The 23,387-nt window shown below is 36.1% G+C and overlaps 2 protein-coding genes across 2 annotated transcripts in view; one reads left to right on the top strand and one right to left on the bottom strand.

Moving 5' to 3' along the window:
* Positions 1–20,079, bottom strand: part of LOC112959889 (nardilysin-like) — a 29,724-nt gene extending 9,645 nt beyond the window's left edge. Inside the window, exons 1-20 of the mRNA XM_026054030.1 lie at positions 19,904–20,079; positions 16,638–16,962; positions 16,129–16,210; positions 15,894–16,047; positions 15,270–15,343; positions 14,419–14,514; positions 13,769–13,891; positions 12,726–12,783; positions 12,125–12,198; positions 9,693–9,762; positions 9,038–9,115; positions 8,467–8,587; positions 8,321–8,379; positions 7,300–7,354; positions 5,893–5,997; positions 5,630–5,753; positions 5,124–5,210; positions 4,877–4,996; positions 2,838–2,889; positions 1,382–1,532 (exon numbers count right to left, since the gene is read on the bottom strand). Coding sequence (XP_025909815.1) covers positions 1,382–1,532; positions 2,838–2,889; positions 4,877–4,996; positions 5,124–5,210; positions 5,630–5,753; positions 5,893–5,997; positions 7,300–7,354; positions 8,321–8,379; positions 8,467–8,587; positions 9,038–9,115; positions 9,693–9,762; positions 12,125–12,198; positions 12,726–12,783; positions 13,769–13,891; positions 14,419–14,514; positions 15,270–15,343; positions 15,894–16,047; positions 16,129–16,210; positions 16,638–16,962; positions 19,904–20,079 — 2,184 coding nt within the window. The remainder of the gene's footprint in view (positions 1–1,381; positions 1,533–2,837; positions 2,890–4,876; positions 4,997–5,123; positions 5,211–5,629; positions 5,754–5,892; positions 5,998–7,299; positions 7,355–8,320; positions 8,380–8,466; positions 8,588–9,037; positions 9,116–9,692; positions 9,763–12,124; positions 12,199–12,725; positions 12,784–13,768; positions 13,892–14,418; positions 14,515–15,269; positions 15,344–15,893; positions 16,048–16,128; positions 16,211–16,637; positions 16,963–19,903) is intronic.
* Positions 20,080–20,299: 220 nt separating this feature from the next.
* On the top strand, positions 20,300–22,175 carry MAGOH (mago homolog, exon junction complex subunit). Its single transcript, XM_026035058.1, has 5 exons — positions 20,300–20,409; positions 20,614–20,672; positions 20,926–21,036; positions 21,316–21,398; positions 21,919–22,175. Exons 1-5 carry the CDS (start codon positions 20,322–20,324, stop codon positions 22,016–22,018), a joined length of 441 nt encoding a protein of 146 aa, XP_025890843.1. The 5' UTR covers positions 20,300–20,321; the 3' UTR covers positions 22,019–22,175.
* The last annotated feature ends 1,212 nt before the right edge of the window (positions 22,176–23,387 follow it).

The raw sequence follows: 23,387 nt of genomic DNA, 5'->3' as shown, positions 1-23,387 counted from the left end.
ATAAAATACTATATATAAAAATACAATAAGATCTTGRATAAATAAATTAATTGTAAACAATTTTAAAAAATAAATCATCAATTAATAGGACATATCACAGTCACTGCACATCAATCAGATAAAAATTTTGCCAAAATGAAATTTTTTAACAAGAGGTCTTAAAACTAGATATCTATCTTTTAATATAAAATACATTAATTAGTCATTTATTATGTCAGCAATGACAATGAAAGTTATTTACTTGAAAACAAAGTCCCCAAAGGGAGAAACAGTCTAATCATACTGATGGGATGAACCCCGACAGCAAAATCTTCTGAATTGAAAAGCTTTTGAAAATTAGCTACAACAATTTGAGGATTGAGATTAAAACTCCATTTTGGTACCGAGATGAACAGCTTTGGTAAAAATAAATAAATAAATAAAATCTTCATAGGTCCAGAAGTTCACAGATAACATAAGGCTATTAGTCTTTAGCTGAGATCCTTTATAAATGTCTGCATTAAGCAGCCAGAGCTAAGCTCCTACACTAACAAAAACTTACCCGTCTTGCACATATATCTTTATTTTACTCATCTAACAGAAAATAGTTCCTCAGCAGTCACATCAGTAACCTCTCCTTTTGCATAAAAGGCACTTTTTGTAGATAAAGGAGGTCAGATAGTTAAAAAAAGATGCATCTACAGCAACTACTGCATATCCCATAATGTGGAAAAGAAAAGCTATTAGAAGAGCACTTTTTAACAGCAGCTGTACTAAGTGGAAACAGGCAGGAGCAAACACTGACTTGTCCCAGCTTGTTTCTGTGTGCCTCGTTACTCCTCCCAGCTTTCTCCCTCTTGCAAGTGTCAGCATCCTGCACACATACCTCCCCTGGTCACGTTTAGTCCCTAGTGTTTCTAGACCACTTCCATTAAAGGGAGCCATGGGAAGCTTACATGTAATATGCAGAAGTTAAAGTCTGATTTATATTAAGGAAAGTTGCATTATAGATTTCACAGCAGATATTAGTATTTTAAACAGTTTTGATTTTCTTTCTTACKGCATGCAAATAACAGTGACTTAGTCAAAGACCATTTCTTTTGTATTTAGCATACTTTACTCCACACTCATTCTTGTTGTAATTCACATTTTACAATGTCCATCTTAAAGCATAAGCTTTACCCTCACTAACCTTACATGTCTTGAGGAACTCAGCAGAAAATGTACATGGCTATTGTACACAAACCATTACTTGTCCACAGTCTTTAAAACCATGTGAAAATATGAATTAATGAACTACAACACAAACCTAAGTATTTCAGGATTCTGGCTAATTTAGAAAATAATCTTCAGCATTTTATTTGTTTCATACTGCTACAAAGAATGTCTGCTTGGTACTTACAGGTAGTTTATGATTGAATCCTTTCACTCTAATGATCAAACCATGCTCTCCAGCCACTAGTTTGTATTTCAGTTTAGCAATATCAGCTCCATATGCTGGTTCTGAGAGATTCAGAGAGAGGATGCTAACAAAAATCTCTAGAAGCACCATACTTCATGAATAAAAAAGGAAGCGAGAGTGGGAATCAACATAGAAAAGAAACAAACATTCAGGAAAATAGTTTTAAGAATAAGAACTGTTCAGGCTAAAAGTTTAAAACACCTAGTTATGAATTAGGTTTTTCACTCAAAGGGCATGCAAGAATGTCTTCCAGGATTTCTGGCATTAACCTTAAAAGTTCTGTAGAGCTGATGAAATGAAAAAGAGCTTATTAGCACTACAAAGTATAATAATCCATACCATTCTCTAGAAGTACAAGAGGGTAACATCTAGCTTGAATAAAATTAATTTTTAAGGACTAGATTCATTCCAAGTAAAATGTTTGTTAAATGCTAGTAATGAGAAAATATGTTAAAGGTAACTCCTTAGAGGGCCTTTGGAATTTTCATATCCTTATCTGAAATGGAAGTGGCTGTCTTGGAGACACAATAGGTATAAATGTGTTCCATCATTTTAAGGAGTCTTTCTTCAGGACTAAAAATTGCTCCAGAACATTAGGATCAAACACTTCTATTAACATTTCAAAACCTACATTGCTAATGCTGACTGAAAAATAGGTATACAAAGATATTTCCACAAAAATAGCTCTGCCCTTTTACGCAGCTCCTTAATGATATTGTAATAAAACTACTAGACATTTTGTTACAACAGTCAGTCTAGATCAAAGGTCAACGGGATGGAATGTATTTATGGAGTTTCAAGCAGAAGACTATGCAATTACACACAGTCCATTGCTGCTCTGTCTCAAGTTCTTCCACACACGCAGGACATCTTTCAGTGTGCTGTATGTGCTGCCCACAGTTGATGGCCCATTGCAGTGGAGTCTCTGCTGAGCTTTCTGTTCTGGCAAATTACAGTGATTACTATAAGGTTTTATATATATGTGTGTGTGTGTGTGTGTGTATATATATATATATATATATACACACACACACATATATACGTATGTATATATATACACGTGTGTGTGTATATATACACATATATGTGTGTGTGTGTGTATATATGTATACATACATATGTACACATATGTATATGTGTATATATGTATATATACACACACACACACACTCGCATTAGTAACTGCACTAATACCCAGTTTATTTTTCCTTTCTCTGGCAAAAACACTCCATGCCACACTTCCTGAAAAGATAACTGCTGAACTACAAAGAAAATTAAATGAAAAAAAGACAGTCTTTATTCTATTCTGTGCTGGACATTTTAATTGGTATTACTTCCTTGTAGAATAAATTTTCTGACATGGTTTGAAAGATAGATTACAGAAAAATATTCTTACCTCTTGGCAGACTGTTGTACCTGTGAAGAAATCAGGTGGAAATGTACATAAGCTGTGGAGAAAGAAAACAACAACAAAAAGAAAAACAAAGAAAAACTGCGGAAACATTGTCAGCTTCAATTCAAGTTTGCAAATATTTTTCCTCTAGACTGTTCTGTTTTGGGCAACCTGTGTTCTTTGAACTGCATTTACATCTGAAGGAACTTTGAATTGTAGTCACTTTGCATTTRGGAACTGAAGAAGCTACTCTTTTGGTGAAAACACTATGTATTCAGCTTGTAAATTACTAAGGACAGACATCTTAATCTGTTTCCATTATCTTTACMGGTGTTCATATTACTCTTATGTCAAAAGCAATAAAACAGACTCTAAAACAACAAGAACTCCTCTTATAACAGTAAGAAAGTATTAGCCTACACAAAATTTTACATGAGAAAAAGCAATATAATTTAATTTTATATTGTGTCTTGGTGATTACAGATAACATTTTCTGAGTATACAGAGAAAAGATAAAGGTTTGAGGGCAAGAAAGATTGAAGGGTTTGGGGTTTTTTTTTTTTTTGTTACCATTTCTGTCATTTTCTGATTTTTTTTTTTTTTTTTTAACTATCAGACTTGCAAGCTCAAAATTGGCTCTTCCTCTCAAGTGGCTTTGTCCCTGAGATGGCCTCATACTTTCTTAATTAGATTTTTACAGGCAAATCAACTTTTCCCGGAGTTCCTGGAGCAGCTTCATGTTGAAGAGTCAGAAGTCAAAGAAGCCATTAGAATATCAATAATTGGTCAGACATATCTTCCAAYGTCCCTTCTATTTAAGATACTGTTATGCATTGCCCTAAAGAAAGTTTGAATCTCTCCAATCACTTGCACAGCAAATAAAACATGGAAAAAAAAAATCACTTGAATCAACATGGCTTATTAGGCTAACATAGTTACATTCATTGTTATATAACTCAGGTAAGACAAGTGAGCAATAAAGATAAATCATATCTAAGCACTTCTGATACAGTAGACTTCAAGACAATATAACCAGTTAGAATAGAATTGGGTTGATTTGAGATAGATGAAAGAGAGGGGGGAAAAAAAAAAAAAAAAAGGCGGGGTGGGGAGGAAGAGAGAGAGAGCATGCGTGCGCGCAAGAAAAAAAGCCCTTTGGACTTCAACAGGAACAACTCAGTTGTAACGGACCAAGAAACCTCAGGTACCCACAAAAAAAAGACCTTTTTATTCCCCTCAGGACAGAATTAACAAAGCCACAGAATACAAATGGTGMTAAACCAATCTCAACTTCACAAAAACTATCTATGTGATAATACAAGAACAAAAGATATGACCTTTTCTTTACTATTAAATAAAACAATCTCATTAYACTGAAGTCTTCTTTTTGAACATAAGTTATTTCCTGACCTTTATTATTCTATTACAGGATAGAAAAGGATGGTTAAGCATTTAAGCTTTTTTCTTTTTCCTAAATCCAATATGGAGATTTGTGTCATCATAAAGAGGAAAGAGTGCACATCTTATCTAATTTTAACATAGGATCTTCTGTAGGTACTATCTGAAATCTGTAATGTTTTCCTCAAAGTCAGCTCAAAGACCTTACATACTAGGAATCTATAAAAGTTGGTGCTGAAATAGGTGTGGATTTTTGGGGTGGGGGCCCAGAAGGTTAAAAAAATTAAGGATACAATGGGTGACATAAATGAGGCTCAAAAACAGTAATGCTGTAGCTCAACACTGACATCTATCTCCTGACACATGGGTTACAAAAAGCCTATTTGGTAGGAAGAGCTGTCTATAATGAAAATAAATAGGATTTTAAAAGAGTAACAACTGCTGCTACCTGGATTTTGGAAGACAGTGAAACAAAAAACATCCAGTTCTAAAATATTGCCAGTACTGAATCACAGCATCATTAATGTTGGAAGTGACCTCTAGAGATCATCTAGTCCAACCCCCTGCTCCAGCAGTGAAAGAATATGTGACAGAGGAAACCTAGAAAAGGTTTTGCTTTGAGCATTTATTAATACAGTAGTTACCTTTAGGTTTCTTGAATTTCTTGTCATTCTTGTACCACATGCATCCCTGTGGTATATTCAGAATTTTGACTGGATATTCCATCTTTGGGAAATCAGGTGCCTTTAGGGAGAAATCAGTGGCTAACACAGAAAGATAACACAAAGGTATTTATATGTCAGATCCACTGTCCAAGATATGTCAGATCCACTGCTTTCAAAACCAAAATWCTCTCCTTTCTTCTATGTCCTTGTTTGGGTGATGTCTTACCTATATATTTGTTTTCTTCTGGAAGATGCAAGTCCCAATTTAACTCAAAGTCACAGGCCCACACATCAGCCCAGTATTCATCAATGTCTGTGAAGTAAATGCAGCWTAGTGGTAACATTTGTTTTGAAACCAATTTGAAGTAAGTTATCTTAAAGTTAAAACAGMATCATGCATTACCATTCTCAGTTACCATAAAATTCTGCTACAAGCACTACTTACGTTTTCATCTCTTATTTCTTTAAAAGGAAACTTCTGTTCTCTCATGTAGAAGACCCAGGTCTGTAAGTCTAGGTTTTCATAGACTTTTTTTCAGAGACTAGGCTACTAAAAATACACCCAGAGGAAAATGCCATTGATTTGCCACAAAAACACCCAAGCCCTCCGCAACTCTCATGCACTCAGCTTAGCAACTGAAACTCATTGAGCAATCATAAAATCTGACTAGTGGGRTTTTCCAATATCCAAATGAAGGTGATCAGACATTTTTCTTCAGAGGCTCATTTTACCTTCTACGTTGTATGGTGTTTCAAACCATCTCTCCTTTAGAGGGCATCTTCCCTCATTAGCAGCTGACAACAGACAAAGATTAGCTCTCTGAGGGCACAGCAGGCCAAGGATGTCATTAATGACCTATATAGGCAATAAAAAAAAAAAAATCAAATTCAAAACACAAACACAAAAATAAATTAACACGTAGTCAAGATTTTTAAATTTTACATACACTTAATATATGGGTTTTTTCTATCTCAAATGTTTATATTCTACTCACTTCAGGGTTGTATTCAAACAGAAGTTGATCGCCTGTCAGAAAGTCCTGCTTGTGAAAAAGATGCATGTGTTCAGAAATATTTTCAATATAATCAATTGGGTCGGTCTGGAAAATGAATGGAAAATTTCATGTCTTTGACAATCAAAACATCAATTTATTTTACATTTTTATGCTAAGTGGAGCTTTTGTACACTGAAGTTTTCTACTATATTAAGCAAYCATCATTGCAACAAAACAAAAGAGAAAAATCTTTTAATACGAGAACTTTTTCTGTCCAGGTACTTAGGATCATCTCCAGAAACTTTCCTACAAGATATTTCCATAACAAAAAAAAGCAGGTGACTTGGATATAGACACATCCATACAAAAAGAAAGACATGATTGTATGAGCTTATGACCAATTTTGACCAAGGCAAAAGAAGGAAAAGACATAAAAATTTCTGCACTAATTCAGCTATGTAGTCTAGTTTTATCACATAGCTAAAACTATCTTTCCTTTGTTAAATCACTATTATTCTTACTACCAACTATTATCCTTCGCATTAATGCTGCACACTACATTACTCAGATGAACTGCACTGAAGCATCTGGATATGTCAAAATGCCCTTTCAAAGCAATAAAATTGGTAATCTTACCCAGTCTGTGCCCCTATGGTAGCTTTCCCACAGCCTGATCCTGCTGAGGACACTCATTTACATTTAAAGGAGAAGGAAGAGAGGGTAGTTAAACAGAAATATAGAGTTCTTTTTAGCTATGAATATCTTTTCCCTGGGAACAAAAATGAAAACTACTTTATGCGTATTTATTTGTAATTAAGTATTTTGAGATGAGCTCTGCAAATTTCTATCTAGAAAATTAGCATTGCTTGCAGCTCAGATGATGTATGCATCTCACAATTAGTGCTCTTTAATTGGAACAATACTTCCACCATTTCCACTCKATTTCTGACTATAAAAGGAGGAGGTTATCAGTGGGGAAGGTACCATCTGCTCCACTGAATCTTCTCATCTTTTCCACGGTCAAAATCCAAAGCTTTCCCAGCAAAGCAGCTTGCGACAACAACTACAATAATATCTGTGCTAGAGGGCCTTTACAGAAAGCCAAGGAGTCCCACAGAGCTTCAAATCTTCTTGAAAGTTTCCCACCACCAAAATCCTGGAAAAACATCCTATGGAGAAGCCGTGTTTTGAGAATTTTTAATGCAATAGCTTTAAAAGTCAAAAGGGCTAACAATYTGGAAATGTAATTTATTTCCGTTTAAAAACTATTCTTTTTTCCATATTTCTTCAAATTCAAAATTCTAATTCCAAAATTCTAATTCCAAAAGTCCCACAGAGAAAAAAAATGTTATACATGTATACATACATATTTATGTTATACATAACAACTGAAAAAGAATCAAGTACCTCATCCTGGAAATAAAATTCATTTTCATCTATCTTCTGAATCTCTTCCCAAATTCTGTGAGTGAAAAATATGCATGCATCATCCTGCTACATTTCTTAAGAGATGTATAACAGAACACTTATCGGCAGAATACTAAATATTTGAGTCAGACAGTAACATATTTCTATCGTTCTCATGCTGCCATGAGGGAAAAAGGCTGGTTACTAGAACCATACTGTTATGTTTTATGTTTATATTATGTTATGTTTTATGTTTATGTTTTATGTTTTGAAAACTCAAAATAGTGAAGYCTTTTCAAACAAATAACCAGCCTTCTCCTCCTTGTTCTTTTTCAAGATGAGGAACAGTTAAATTACTAAACGGCAGAGATGAAATTTGCAATTCCAGATCCATGTTACACACTACTGCATGACTGGAAATACCTGAGCTTTCTCTCAGACTATGGCACATAGTGAAATCTTTAATAATTTCCTTGGAAATGAAATTTCCGGTCATTACTTTGGGTTTCCAACTAAGGAATCTTTTACAGAAAATGTTATCAAAATACAAGAGGACATCCTCTTTCAGATGCAGCTATGGCAGTTGAAAAGAGTAGTGATTTCAGATCACCTCAAATCATTGGAAATTTCCCTTTCTTCTTTTATTTTGTATCAAGCTACTTGCCCCAAACTCTTCTTTTCACATGGAAACAAAATAGGTTAAATTAGAAGTCCTTTCTTTAAACTGTGATTGCTAACTAGTTCCCTTTTGGCTGATAAAGCTGAGAGAACRGTAACACTATAAATATAGCCAGGATGGAAGACATACTCCGCTCCCAGGGTGCAAGTAGACGCAACAACAATCTTCTTCAGCTGGCAGAGCTGTACCCGAAAGAAGATATGAGGACAAATCCCCAGGATATTCCTTAAAATTTAGGTCATGCACCTGGAAGTACACTGGGATAGGCACACCTAGAATTACAATCTCTGTTAATCCTTTTTTCCGCTGTTCTTAGGATAAAGGACTGGATACAAGAACTACCTTTTATCTGGACCTACTTTCTGCAACATTCTCAGATACTGGAATACAACATGCACAACCTGGAGATTGAGAGGCAAGCATGTAAGCTTATTTTGAAATCTGCACATGGCAAAAATGACAAGATATCCAAGCTACAACTAATATACCTCATAAAAATGCTCATAACCTTCACCAGTCAAAGTAATAGAAATGTTGAAGATGGAGTAACTGGAGTTCTGTTCAAAACCCGTTTCAGAATTTCCTCCACACAATGCAACAGCCCAAAATCTATYGAAGAGATAAACCTAGTATTAATAATTCCACTTAAAAATTTCCCTGAAGACAATCTCATTGTTGAAGTTTATCTTGGTTCAGTAAATATAATACAAACTGATTAATTCAGAGAGATGATCCTCTCTACAACATCAAATTTTCTGAAATTAAAAAACTGCAAGACAGGCATTTCTCCAGAATATATTTAGCATAACAGAATACTAAATACATATTTTTTCACTTAGAAAAAGAGCAATATAAGAACTACATCCTAGGAAGCTTAGAAAAGTCTTCCTGTTTTAACTCTTGTATTTGGAAAAATAAACATAGAATTTTAACAGAATTTTTGCATAATTTAAATCATATTCTAAGAATAAAAGTTGAAAGTAGTAATGGACATTACTTAAAACTTGGCAAATGTATTATTTTCCCTACTGCACAGGTTAAAAAGAAACAAATACATACTTTTTTCTAAGAAAATAAAGAATGCTGCCTTTGCCTTCATGTCCTACCAGCCAGGAGATATAGTGTAGTGGTTTTACCCTAAAAAAATAAAATTGTACCATTTTTAAAGAGGGGAAAAAAAATAACTGGATAAAGAATTAGAAAAATAAAATGATAAATAACTGGACATTTTCTTTTCATAAGAAGATTTCACAAATTTAACTATAAATTTTCCCTTTGTAAAAGATAGCAAAATGCAGAAAGATAACAGAAACATAAGGTTAAAAAGTGCAAGTCCCTTACAGTGTACAACAAAATCTAAACATGTAAAGTGCCCATCTTTCCTCAGAGATCCACAAGTATGAGATCATGGCTGGTACAATGAAGAGCATTAAAATAACATAATATGTCTATGAGATGTTATATCTGCTATGTCAACTTTGAGATATTATTCCTAATACTGTATGTAGTTTTGTACACTATTCTTAAATAATCAAAAAATACAAAGTTTATTTCCTAAAATTAATCTTTTTTGTGGTATTAGCATGAGATGAGGTCTTGATCATTTCTTGGATTCTCTACACCTCCTGCTTCACAAACAGCATGAAATCAAAACATAATGTAAATTAATGTTAATTACATAAACAATGTAATCATAATCTAAACATCATTTTACCTGTAATTTCTCTCTTGTGGGGGCAGCGCCCAAGTGATATGCAACAGATGGATGTTTCTGACTGGAATAACTGCAAAAGAAGTTTATTCATTRAAAATAGAAATACGTCATTTTAAGTCCAAGAACCATCTGTGGGCAAGATACTTTCTTTGATGTAGAAACAAGCACATGCACATGCATTTGCAATATGCGGAAATACATGAAAATATATACGCTAATTTCTTAAGGTGCCATCGAGCCTCTAAAACACTGTCAGTAAGGGACAGCTTATGCACCATCCCAGTGGTGTAACCGGATAACTTCATCCTGTGCCCTCAACTCCTCTCAGTCCCAGCATTTTTAAATGTTCATATCTTATTCTGAGGAAAAGGAGTGAAGCATGCATACAAAAATATCAAGAAGAACTTTGGGGTGATTTTTTTGCCCTTTGAGTGATTGTCCATAAGCATTTTTATGTCAATGATCTCTAAACATCTCCAGTGTATAAAGGTTACCTAAAAGAAAATGTTGATCTTTGATTTGCAATTCGCACAAATCATTTTGCACAAGTTCTGCACAGCATGGAAAACTAGCACAAAAGCAGGCAGAAGGAACTTCCATAGCTAACTGAGTAAGCTCTTCAATCATGAAGAGAAGCATCTGTTATCATGCACTTTGGAGTTGGAGAAGACTGGAAAGACAGATATATGATTAGTCTTGCCATCAACATCAGAAAGATAAGACTTAAATGTAAAGGTAGTTCAGTTCCGCTTCAATAGGAAAAACAGGGAGCTTGGCACAGGATATGGTACATACATCCTATAATACATCCTCATATTCTGGAACCACTCACATTTCTACTAGAATGAAGCTTTAAAGGATGCAGAAACTCTCCAAGCACTTCTAAGCAACTTGGGGGAAACAGACTTTAGAGGGACAATGAATTCAAAACAGCTCTTAGGAGCTCAAGCTCAATATAAAGATTTAGGGATACTTCAGCACCCTCGATGTGATTTAGAGCATTTCAAAGAGCTACAAATGATCTAAAGGAAACTAGTCATCTGCTTCCAGCATCCRCCTTTTTCTAGGCGATCATTCAAATACTTATTTCTGTGTAAAGTAGCATATTGAATAACGAAATGATAGAAACTTCTAGTCACAATAATCCTGACTGACTACAAATCAAAAACAATTTTCTGTGAGGGGGTCAAATCGCTATTTAATGCAATCTATATGCCAAAAAATAACACTCTCAACTCCTAGAACAGGATTCATTTATTACAGCCAGTATCATAATTTYCATCTCAATTTGGGTTTCCATCCTCGTATCTTTTTTAGCATTCTGAAAAAATCGGCAATGACCTGAAACAGGACCAATCTGATGACTCTTAGGGACAGAAGAATAGCTAAGCATAATAAAGCCGGCTCTTGCAAAAGGTGACAGGAACTCTCTGAGTTCATGGTAACTGAACAGAAGAATAATAGAGCTAACAATCATATCACCTACCTATAAAACTAGTATGCTTAAAACTCAAAATCTGAAATTACCTGCTCTCAGGCACGTATATAAGTAGAGAAGAAAGGACAGTCTTCTCTCCAAARCAGTAGAGAGGAAGCGAAGGACAATGACTTTGCTATATTGCCATGCTTGTAGATGAGAATAAAGGAGAAATCAGCGTTTGTGAGCAAAGATGCACAGGAGAGCCTACCAGGCTGCTAATTGGAGGACCTACTTATCCATTGATCATAACAGCTAYGAGAACCTTGAACAAAAGTGGAGTATGAGACTTGTAAAAAGGTATGTTTACTGATGAAGCAGTCTTGCTTTGGATAAAGAAGAAAAAAAGCGTTCCTATAGCAACCTTGAAGTAATTCAGCACATGACCTGTACAYAAAACATATCTGCAAGGGCTCTCTTGAAAGCTGAGGCTTGGCCTCTATATTACTGCAAACACTGAAAATTACAACAGAGTTTTACAAATAAGGATTCCACCGAATCAAAGACAGCTTGATGGTACAATTAGGTACCAAGGAAGAAAGCAATTTTCTTTTTAAAGGAGTGGGCACTGGAAAATCTGGAGCTTACAAGGGAAAAGCATGCCAGAGGTCCCTACTTTTTTAACTAATGAAGCCTTCTGCTTGGTTTTCCTGATCTACTAGATTGGTTTCCTTCATTACAGAATAAAGGAAAAACAAAGAATCAAATATCTGAATCAAAGACGCTGGAAAAGCTAGAGGCGTGAAGAAATAAAGAAAATGTAAAAATGACTAAAAGGTATGGCAGAGGCATTGATAAAAACATTTAAAAAAAAAAGTCAGCTCATGTTAAAGTTCATATGTTAAAGCATAACAGAGATATATCAKGTGTAGTCACTCAGTGTAGTACGAGTACATCCCTAAAGGTAAAACTAAAAAGTTTCTGGTAAATATACATACCACCCAAGATCTCTCACCTCGGTAAAGCTTGTGAAATTCTGGTGTGTCAAAAGGTTCTGTTAGATGACCAAAACTTGGTTTTGGCAAGCCACTTCAAAGAAAAAAAAAAATTACAGAAGTTAGCACAATATTTACTGCACTCAAAGGCCACATGGCAGCAAAAGCAGCTGCTTAGTAGCCCAGTTGTGAAGTAGAATCTTGATAGAACTAGGATGTGACCCAAGCCAGAACCTGGACATGACTGAAGAGGAAAAAAACTCAATATTCCTTTGATTGCTTCCACAGACATACAGCCATCCTGTAGGCATCTTTCTCCACTACGGGAAGGTTGTGGGCAAGTGGTTAAACCAATACCTTCACATGACACATGAGGAAGCTTCAAACAGTTAAGCAGATTTGTTTGAAAAAAAAAAGAAAAAAAAACACTTTCCACAGAAATACAACATTTTTCTCTAACTGAAATTGTTTTCTCTAACTAGTTTTCTCTGTCTGAAGAACTTGAAACATGTACTGATGCAAGACACTTCTCTTACATAAAAACTACATTCTGTGGAAATTGCATGTATGAAATAGTTTCACAACTTACAAATATGAGAGAAATGAGAAAAAAAATCTTACTTATTGGGAATCTGTGAAAAAATTTCTCTCACCCAATTCTCCAAAGTGTCCAACGTTTCTAGTGAAGAAAAAAAACGAAGAAAAGGAAACCTTTTCAATAAAATTTTCAGGCAAAAAAAAACACATAAATTGTGCAACCTTAAAGTCAGGATTCAAGGTATGTTGATTTACTAGATCTTGCTACCAGCATTCATGAACAATGAAAAGAACTAAATGGTAATTAAAAGAGTAAATTTATCTTATTTCTCCAGTTTTAAGAAGTACACTGGTACCCGTTTCCCCATCAGAAAGGCATTTCCTCCCACTTCTTCTACAACTGAAAATCAAGTAAACCTAAAAAATTTAAAATCTCTCTAAAAATCAAAACAAAAAGAAAGACTTGTGAACAAGTATTAGTAGCAAGATTTTCTACACCACATTATATTCTAGCCCTTCTATCTATAATAATAATGTTGAAAATGCTTATATATATAAATTTGCTTCAGAGACAGAACAACTATTGCTTGGGAATGATTCAGCTTCTAGCAGATGGAACAGAACTACAATCCACACATTTCTGTCTTTCACAAATATGACCTTAAGCTAATGCATTCAAGTGTAGCACGTCTATGATTAAAAATGTGTCAAGATAACCCCAAAAACCTGGGGSTAGCCGTACGCTATCAACTGAATCRCCACTGAAAATAAAATATTTATTTTAGGAAAAGGAAGCTAACACCCATGCAGAAATAGTTTCTCCCTCACTCAAAATATGCATTCATCATAAAGTAAATTAAAATYAAAATACAGAGCTCAGAGAGTTGACATGTCCCAGATTAATTTAAATATGAGTTCTCAGGATAACTCATATTCCAGTCTGAACATTCCTTCAAAATAATAATTTAAATGAGTGTATTAAACATTCGTGTTACAGAGAAGGTTTATAGAACAACTTAAGTGACTATAGTGGTCGTTTTCTAACAAAAAAATAGTACAAATTCCGAGCTCAAAGTTAAACATGATATTATTTARGAATAAGATACGTAGTTTATACTTGGCATTACCTTTCGATTGAACAACTAAGTTCATGTAATGAGCAGAGTAATAGCTCTGCCAAAAGTCCTTCAACCTGATATAGATATCAATGTTACTCTTTCTTGGCTCATGCTTTAGTGTCTGTGCATTACCTGTAAATATTAAGAAAGCATTTAGTTAGTCAGTAGGATATTTCTACCCAAGAGCATATTTTTAGACGATATATGCAATGGAAGTTCAGTAAAATCCATAGCAAAATGGGCCGCATAAACAATGAAGCTGTGAATATGCACATCTTTTGTTATGAAGAACAATGAAATACAACAAAAYTTTTTTCACCTTTAAACATCTACTACTAAGTGGCTGCCTAAACATATCAAACAATGGCCAAGAAATCAGTATTTGTAACTACTATTATTTAATTTCAAACAATAACTTGACATCACTGTAAAACATATTCAAAAAGAAGATTGTCAATGGTTAAATTGTGAGGACTGGAAAAGAACTCAAATATCTATTAGAAAGTTGCCATTAGTGACAGAAAGACAGATGGAGGTTGGAGGGAGGTTGGGAGGAAGAGGGGGGGGAGTGGGGGGGAAGGGGCTTTCTCTCAATAGTCCAAACTAGTAAGTCCAGCTGGAAAGACATAACTGTTCTAGTCATTTTAGCCAGAACTTACCCCAGAAAAACTTTCTCATTGGATATCCAGGTTTGGCAAGGCTTCCTAGTAGTAGCTCCTGTCTGTTTTTATCAGACGGCTTTGCTAGCTGGTACTCTGTTAGTTTTAAAGGATTAAAATGGTAGTTAAGTCATTTGTTTTCAGGCAATATTCCTATAAAATGTCAATATTACTTAAACAAAGATTGGCACAGTACACAGATCTACATAGAAAGTGCTCTGTACATACAGAACATCAATGAACTGTGCTAATATTCTGGAGCTAAGTATATCTTCCATTCAGACCTGGGCAGATTTAAAATTTCCAGTATTCCTAACTTCAGTGTCAAATGAAGAAGTGGTTTTAACATTTATTTTAAGACACTCTGCAGCTTTTCTTCATATCTTGTGAATCAAAAAAGATCTTTTCCTATTCCTTTATGAAACATCTTTAACCCAACACTGTTTCTGTTAATAACTCTGAGGTGCTTCTGTGAAGTAAGATTGTCCTACTTCATACTAACTGCAGTTCTAATTTCCTTGCACAATTTACTGTTGCAGTTAGGAAGCTTGTCTCCCCCTGCAATGTTACTACCAATCTTTACTGGTCTGCATTGGTAATAATCCATCATTTTCCATGACACACTTTAAGTGCCAGTACATGTAAGGAAGTTCAGACGAGTGTAAGTCAGTCATAAAATGCCATTGACACAAAATGTAACAAGTTAATTTCAAAGTTCTAAAAATAAATGATAATTATACATGATGAGAGTTCATAGTACTGAATATGAAAGCATATTGGTTAAATGCTATACTCAAGACTTCAGGCTGAGAAGCTCAAGAAAAGTTTACGGATATGTAGGTTGCTCTTACCACTGTCAATAGCTTCAATTTCACGGTCAATTGCATCCCTGATCATTAAGGGGTGAATGAAAAACTGTGCCCATCTAAAGCAAAAAGAAAAATGGTAAATTGTTTCTTACTGTCTGGTGGAGAGAAACATTGCTTCCAACATAAAGGAGATATTGGCAATGGTAATTGTGCTTGAACAACAGATGAAGCTTTAATATCAGAAGACCTAATCATACAATACAAAAATCCATAAGGAGATCTTATTTTTCTTCCCCCACACAAAACTAAAGATATATTTCCCTCCTCACAAGACTCAGCCCCAATACGGCCAAAAATGGCCAATGCTTTACTTGAATTTACACAAATGAAAACCTCCTAAAATTAATCACAAAATAATATATAATAATGTAGGTCACAACTGCTGCTTATAAGATAACCAAAGAAACACTAGTTTTCTTTCACACACAGTGTCTTTTGCTTCAGTACAGGTACAGCTAAAGAAGTCAGAAAATAATACACCCTTCCATCTGACCAAAACAAGGRAACAAACAGAAATGCCTGAACTACATTTCTTAAGAAAAAAAAGATGCACTGCCATAGTGTATTTTAAGCTAAGCAATGCTTTATTTGATGTGATCAAGTTACCTATCAAGAGCTTCTTTGAAGTATTGCTGCTGAATATCAAAATGGAAGACTGTTCGTTCACAGTCAGTTGAAGCATTGTCACTGCCACCATGCTTCCTCAGGAACACATCAAACCCATTCTCATCTGGATACTTTAAGCTGCCCATAAATACCACTGAAATGAAAAGCTGRATTAGAAATAAAATCTAAGCAATATGAGTAAACATGGAAAAGCAACATGGAAAATGACACATACTGTGCTCGAGAAAGTGTGCTAACCCAGGTAAATCTTCAGGGTCACAAAAACTGCCAACTCCAACACAAAGAGCAGCAGCAGACTGTAAAATAAAACATTAGACATCAATGCAATAACTTGTAAGAAAAACAATATTAACTTTTCCGGTAATCAATACCAATTGATCAAATGCAACTACCACAAGGAAATAACTGAAATTCACCCACAGAGGAAAAAATGCTAATTCTGTTGTCATGTCAGAAAAATCACTCAGTAAAGAGCRAATCTAGACATACCAGCAGCAGTGGCACATAGCTGGGCAAGAKGGGCAAAGAACTGCAAAAGAAACATTGTACAAGGAAAACAGAATCACAGAATATTCAAGGTTGGAAGGGACCTCTAGAGATCATCTAGTCCAACCTTCCCGCTCAAGCAGGCACACCTACAGAAGAAGAGTCTGGAATAGATAATTCAGCTGGGGACAAGAATCATTGCTTCAAAAGTCTTTAATCTATAACATTAACACATACCAGTTTCTCTGTACTTTCAATTTCCTCATCTTTTTCTGTTTGTTCAGTCTCTGAATCTTCTTTATCTGTTGATTCTGCCTCTGACTCYTCTTTCCCCGTTAACTCTTCAATTTCCATGTCAGAATCACTGTGGTCCTCCTCAGAATTTTCCTTATCAATTTTGTTATCATAGCTTTCCTCATTATCTTCCATGTCTGCTCCTGAGTCACTGCCTTCATCCGTTTCAGTTTCAGACTCAGTACTGTCCTCTTCTGAGGATTCTTCCTCCATATTATTTAGATCGGAAATGAGTAATGCATGCAAACCATTTTGCAATTTGATATACCTATGAAACCAATTACACGGACAATGCAAGTTGTCCTTAAAACATCTAAATCATCAAAGTAGGTGCACAGTATAACTGTTCCTAGCTATCTTCCCCAGAAATGTCACTAAATCTGCTAAAAATGAAAGATAACTTGAGAGCAGAAATACTGACTGTTTAAATTGCTTAGTCCTTGTTTTCTTTTTTTTTTTTTTTCACAAAGGTTAAGAATCCTAATATGTGAGTAGAGTAGATAACAATAGGTACAAATTGTCAAGATTGCCACTTCAAATTTATAAAAAAGTGGCACAGTTCATCACTTAGCTGAGTTGCACATATTTTAATAATTAATTTTTACTCATAAATAAATTTCCCTAGGCTAATAAGGGAAATGTCCTTCACATCCCTTCAGAAGGTAAGAAAAATAGTGTAACCCAGGGAGTGGAGAAGCATCTTCTCCTACTGCTATGTAGTGAATTACAGTGGAAGACCATTATCAGTTCAAGCATCAACCTTAAGTATTTCATCCTCCTATGCCTTTTTTTTTTTTTTATTATTTCATCATTCTTTGTAATGATGTTATGTGTCCGGTGAATAGTATAAGGAACACCAAATTTATTTRGTTTCTTCCGTTTTTTGTCCAAACAAAAAGTAACGTCCCTTAAACACAACAAAAATGCTTTCTCCTTTCAATGATTTTGATACAATGAAATCTTATAAAATATCCAAACTAGCTACTTAATTCCAGTTTATGAGCATTTAAACATTCATATTTTTCCAAAGAAAATATACAACTTTTGTGAAAACAAATCAACAATTAATCCCAACATTTGGATTATGTTGAGGAAGCTTTTGGTTCCTGCACAGTAAGAAGGAGAAGCTAAATCAAAGACATACAAGACTCCTGAAAAACAAAAACAACAACCAAATTTGACCTATCAAAGGTGATTTAGTCAGTTTATAGATATTTACAATGAGATATGAACACCCAAGGCTTGCATCTCCATAGAATTAATTGAGGCCAAAAAGTTTTATTTGATTATTTACACAACACCAGGCCAAACATTATGTCATTTYCACATACAGCTTAGATCTGGAAGCATGTCAGCCATTTTTTTTTAAACAATTGAAAAAGACAAATATTGCCTGGCTTAATCACACTGTAAGCAGAATCAGCTTCAATATCCCCACATTAACTGCCTGCACTTGGGAAGTGAGGCAGCAACTGCTACATGAGATCAACTCAAGTTCATCRATGCAAATATTACTGCAGTGTAAAATTATTATAAATGAAACTTTAAAAGAGATCACTCCCAAGCCCAAAAGAATAAAGAAACAATAGAACATTCTGTGAATTATTTCTGTGCTCTTCACTTACCTGTAGAAGCCATGATGAAAAGTACAGGATGGTTTAATTTTGCTTTGCAATTTCTTAACTCTTACACCAATGCTTATTGCACTATATGCAATATTGCTTATTGCACTATATGCAATATATCTTATTTGCACTATATTTGCATGTAGTACTGAACACAGACAATAAAAAAAGAAACTGCATCTTTTACCACTCAAGCTAGGATTTTAATCAGGAAAATAGCTTGTGATTTTCAGAGATCACAGATCAAGTTAAAAATGGGTGTTCCACAAACTTCCACATGACCACCAGACTAACAGATAGAGGAGCAGRGGCCCTCTTCTCCCCTAAGATGACTTTGCTAAAGAAAATACTAGAAATTCCATCAGCTTAAGATCTATGATTCTCAGTATCATTTTTGACTAAGAGCAAAAGGACTACAGGAAGAGAACTTGAGGAAAGAAGTACCTTGTGTCTGAAGAAAACAGCCATATGGTCTATAAGGCAAGAGCATAAGTATTTGTTCCCTATTAGAAGCTACAGCTGTGCTGAAATGTCATGGGATACCAGCAAGGGATCTCCCTATCACTTGTAAATCCCTCATAAAATAATTTAGGCTGAAAGAGACCTCCTGTGATTATCTTTAAGTAATACTCCTGCTCAAAGGAGGTCCAACTAGATATGGTCAGTTCTGACCATTTCAAGGATGCAGATTCCACAGCCTCTTTGGGTCCTTGCTCCAAAGTGTTTCCCCCACTCAAAATTTGTTTCTAAGTTATTGGTCTTTATAGCCCAGAGGTTTTGTGAACCATAATACTGTTATTCTAAATATATGATTAAAAAGATCATTTAAGCCTTGCTGCAAGAGATCTCTCCRAAATGCTGCACATTTGCCTATCTGCTCAGCAAAACCAAACACCTCACCATTCATGTAATAAGAAGCTTCTGGAGACAGACAGTGCTACTAATCTCTAAGACCACATTTTTATGCCACATGCTTATAAAATGCAACTTTTTAGATGAAGGTTTAACATAACTAAAAAAGCAATACTCTAATTACTATTTTAATAGTAATAATCATTTACCAATACAAGATAGATAATGTTACAGAGCTATTAATCATTGCTGACACTTACTACAAGCAACTTGCCCATTGATTGACTCATAGCTTTTAACACACTAACGTAAAAAGTTTAATACTTGGACTCAAAGTAAAAGAGTACCTGCAATTCATTTTTATTACTACAATTTCTAAGTRTTGCAAGAAATCTTTCATTATTATCAGCAATTTCCCCAGTTTTGAGGGGAAAGAATGTGATGCATCCTTCCCTGACAAAATCAAGCAGTTTCAAGTATCGAGTTGATTCTTAGATTTGCATCTTGATTGATGCACTAGATGTAGTTCAGCAATGAAACCTCAGCTATTACTATCACAGTCATGGGAAACAGTAGGCAATATCCTGAACTTTTATGCTTTTTTTCTAAGCACTAAAACTGTTTCTAAGAGAAGGGGAAAAAGTTTTGTGCTAGCTGGTCGAGCTCCGAGTATCGCAGGGAAGCCACGACCGTTAGGCGTGAGGCGAGGGGAAAGGAGCTCGGGCTGCGCACCTGTACTGCTTCGGGTCGCTGGGGGACTTGACGATGTCCGGGTCGCCCCGATTGAATCGGAGGTCCTGCCCCTCTCCGTCGGCGGGCAGCAGGGAGCCAGCGCCCCCGCCAGGCGACACTTCCCGCCGTGGCGGCAGCTGCGGGCGGCAGGAGCCGGACACCGGCTTCGCCCTCATGAGCCCGCCTGGGGGCGCCCGCGACCGCCCGCCTCGAGCCGGCCGTTGGAGCGAGGCCAACGGCCGCGCGGCGCTGCGGGCCAATCAGAGCGCGGCGCTAACGGCCGCCACCGCCGCGCGCCGCTGCTGCGGGCGGCGCTGCCGAGGGGGGCGGCGCGGGGCGGCCCCAGCACAGCCCGCTCGTCGTGACGCGCTTCGGCAGCGCCCGGCGTCGCGCTGCATGCCGGGACGGCGGCGGCACCATGGCGAGCGACTTCTACCTCCGCTACTACGTGGGGCATAAGGGCAAGTTCGGCCACGAGTTCCTGGAGTTCGAGTTCCGGCCCGACGGTGAGGATCGAACCGGAGCGGATCGGATCTGGTAGCGGCGCCGGGAGCCCCGCCGGAGCCGGCTCTCACCCGGCAGGCCTTGGCGCCTCCGGTGCCTGCGCCGGGCCGCGGGGTCCGGGCTGGCGAGGCCGTTAGCCCCTCGCCGCAGTCACAGGGGTTTAACGCTAATTCTGCTTTATTTTATTGYTATTTTTTTTTAACCAGGGAAACTGCGCTATGCCAACAACAGCAACTACAAAAATGATGTCATGATCAGAAAGGAGGTATGGTGTTTGGTCCGTGGTGTGAAAAWAAACCGAGAGTTTTTATAACACTGTAAAACTCACCCAGCACTTYCCATAAAGATGGGTCCACATGCCCAGCCTGCATATTGCATATTAGTAGTCTAGCTGCTCTTAAAAGTGTTTTATTTGAAATCAGCGAGTAACTCTACTTGAGTGTTCTAGTTAGGCGAATAAAAACTATATCATGTTAAGATAGCACTTGTGTTTTTTCATGCTGAACTGTTGTTTCTAGGCATATGTTCATAAGAGTGTGATGGAGGAGCTGAAGAGAATCATTGATGACAGTGAAATTACAAAAGAAGATGATGCTTTGTGGCCTCCCCCTGACAGAGTTGGTCGGCAGGTTGGTGCTCAGTGTCTTTTTCAATTGCTCTTCTAGTTTGTGTGTTACCTAGTTAGGTAAAARTTTAAACTGACCTTTTAAAGCAACTATAGTTTCTAGTGAAGAGATRTCTTTTTATAATGTGTGCAGCATCAAAAGACAACTTAAGCAGTCAGATCATAGATGTACTGCATTTAGTGCCCTTGGAATAAAAATGGAAAAGCTGTTTTCCCCCTGCTTATTTCTGTAACTGATATCACAAACAGTAATTTGATTTCTTTGTAATCTTTTATTTTGTAGGAGCTTGAAATAGTAATCGGGGATGARCACATCTCTTTTACCACATCAAAAATTGGTTCACTTATAGATGTAAATCAATCCAAGTATGTACTCTGTTCTTTTTGTTGTTGTTCTTACGTGAAACTTGCTGATTACTCAGTAGATGTACTTTATGCCTCTAAAAACTGATTTGTAATTTGAACAAACACATGTGTTGGGAGGTCTAGCATAACATACCAAATGCTTTTAGAAAGTATGTCTCTATTTAATATATTTTCAAACTTGCCGAGCTAGTCTTACCACAGGAACACTTGTTAGATATTTCTGTGTCTCTGGTTTGACCTAAGAGTTTGATATTTCATCTAAACACAGACTGGATATTGTGTTTCATAAGTCTGAAGTTATGTTACTATATACCTGCACATTGAAAATGCTGATTTTGACTTGGGATACAAAAATGATACGTTAATTACCGCAGTGGGTAATGAATCTCTTACATCTAAGATGTCCTGTAAGAAGTTTAGCTATAGTTTTTTTTTTTTTTTTTTTTTTTTTTTTAAGAGAAAAAAAAGTGCCTTCTTAGAACGTCAGTGTAACTTTTAATTTCTCTGTTCTACATTGCAGGGATCCAGAAGGCTTGAGAGTGTTCTACTACTTGGTTCAGGACCTTAAATGTCTAGTCTTCAGTCTTATTGGACTACACTTCAAGATTAAGCCAATTTAAGTCATATAAACTGAAATTTGTATTGCAGTATGTATGTGAGAAATGCTGTTTCAATTTCTTACTACTTTGCTCTGTAACTTTTATGTATGTTAGAATTTTTTTTTACAAGCTTTAAGTGAATGTCTTTAATAAAACAGTGCGATCGGTATTTTTAATTTAAAAGTTCTGGTGATAAATTGATTTCCTAATACTACTTTTGTTACAGTTCTCAGGATATGTTCTTTTACTTGTATTTTACATAAGGCTTTATATGTATTATTCTTTCCACGTAGTACTAGAAAATGAAATTAAGCCTTGCCCCGTGTCATTAAGCTTTTGCCAGCTGTCAGACTAAAGCTGTTACTGATACAGATCCTGAATGGGATATGCTGGTGCCCAGCTCAGAAATTCAAAGTGGCTGAAACCTTGTCTCCACATGTGATAACTCCTTACAGTGCTGTGAGTAGTCACATGCCTTTAGAGTAGAAAAAGGCAGAAGGCTGCACAGGAGTTACCTACCATCTTCACTACTCCCTTCCTTCTTTCCTTGAAAATTTAAGAAAAAAACAGAAAAGCATGAATGTATTTACTTACATTCTAGACTATCTTTTAAGTAATGCCTCAACTTTGAGATGGTAATTTTTTCAGAAGTACTGTTTGAAGGAGATGGATGGTTTTCATGGCAAATACAAACTAAACTGAATTTGTCTGACAGCTGCTAGTGCCTCAGCTTAGGGCAAGTTAAGAAGGACTGTCACAACAGTTATACGCCCCAGCAGGCATAAAGGCAGAAGAAATCCACTGCAAAGACAATATTGAGAAAAGGGGAAAGTTTCTATAAAGAATTTCTTCCTTGAAAAGAATGCCACTGCACTTCACTGAGACACACTAAGCTTTCAGACCATTTTTCCAATGTAAACGGAGTCTCATCAAAACGAGAGAGATTAATTAGCAACTTGCCTTAACTATAAAAAGTCTAGCTTAACTCTTGTCCAGCTTTTGACCTAACAAATGAGTAAAAGAATATTTTTAACATAAAATGTTGAGAGAAATAGTAAGCTGTAACTAAGCTAGGCTATTGCCGATGGAGTGTTTACCAAAGCCAGTGGCACAAGTTTAGTTCTGTGCCCAACTGCACCCTTTGGAACTAAAACCAACATGAGTTACTTGATTTTAAAAGGATTAACTTACAGATCTTAAAAATAATTAAACATACCAGTTCCTAGAAAACTGGATGAACATGTACCCATGTTTTATTGAGTAAAATTCACCTTCTATTTTCATGCTGCTGTCAGGGATGTCACTGTACATTTCTAGCTGCTCCTGATTTTCCTCAGCTTCCTTCTCAGCTTTTTCCAAAAGAGGAGCCAGCAGGTTTAAAAAAAAAAAA

Source organism: Nothoprocta perdicaria, unplaced genomic scaffold (genome assembly GCF_003342845.1).
Source record: "Nothoprocta perdicaria isolate Ctin4 unplaced genomic scaffold, notPer1 scaffold_0, whole genome shotgun sequence".
NCBI classification, from domain to species: Eukaryota; Metazoa; Chordata; class Aves; order Tinamiformes; family Tinamidae; genus Nothoprocta; species Nothoprocta perdicaria.
This window is presented reverse-complemented; position numbering and strand designations above follow the sequence as displayed.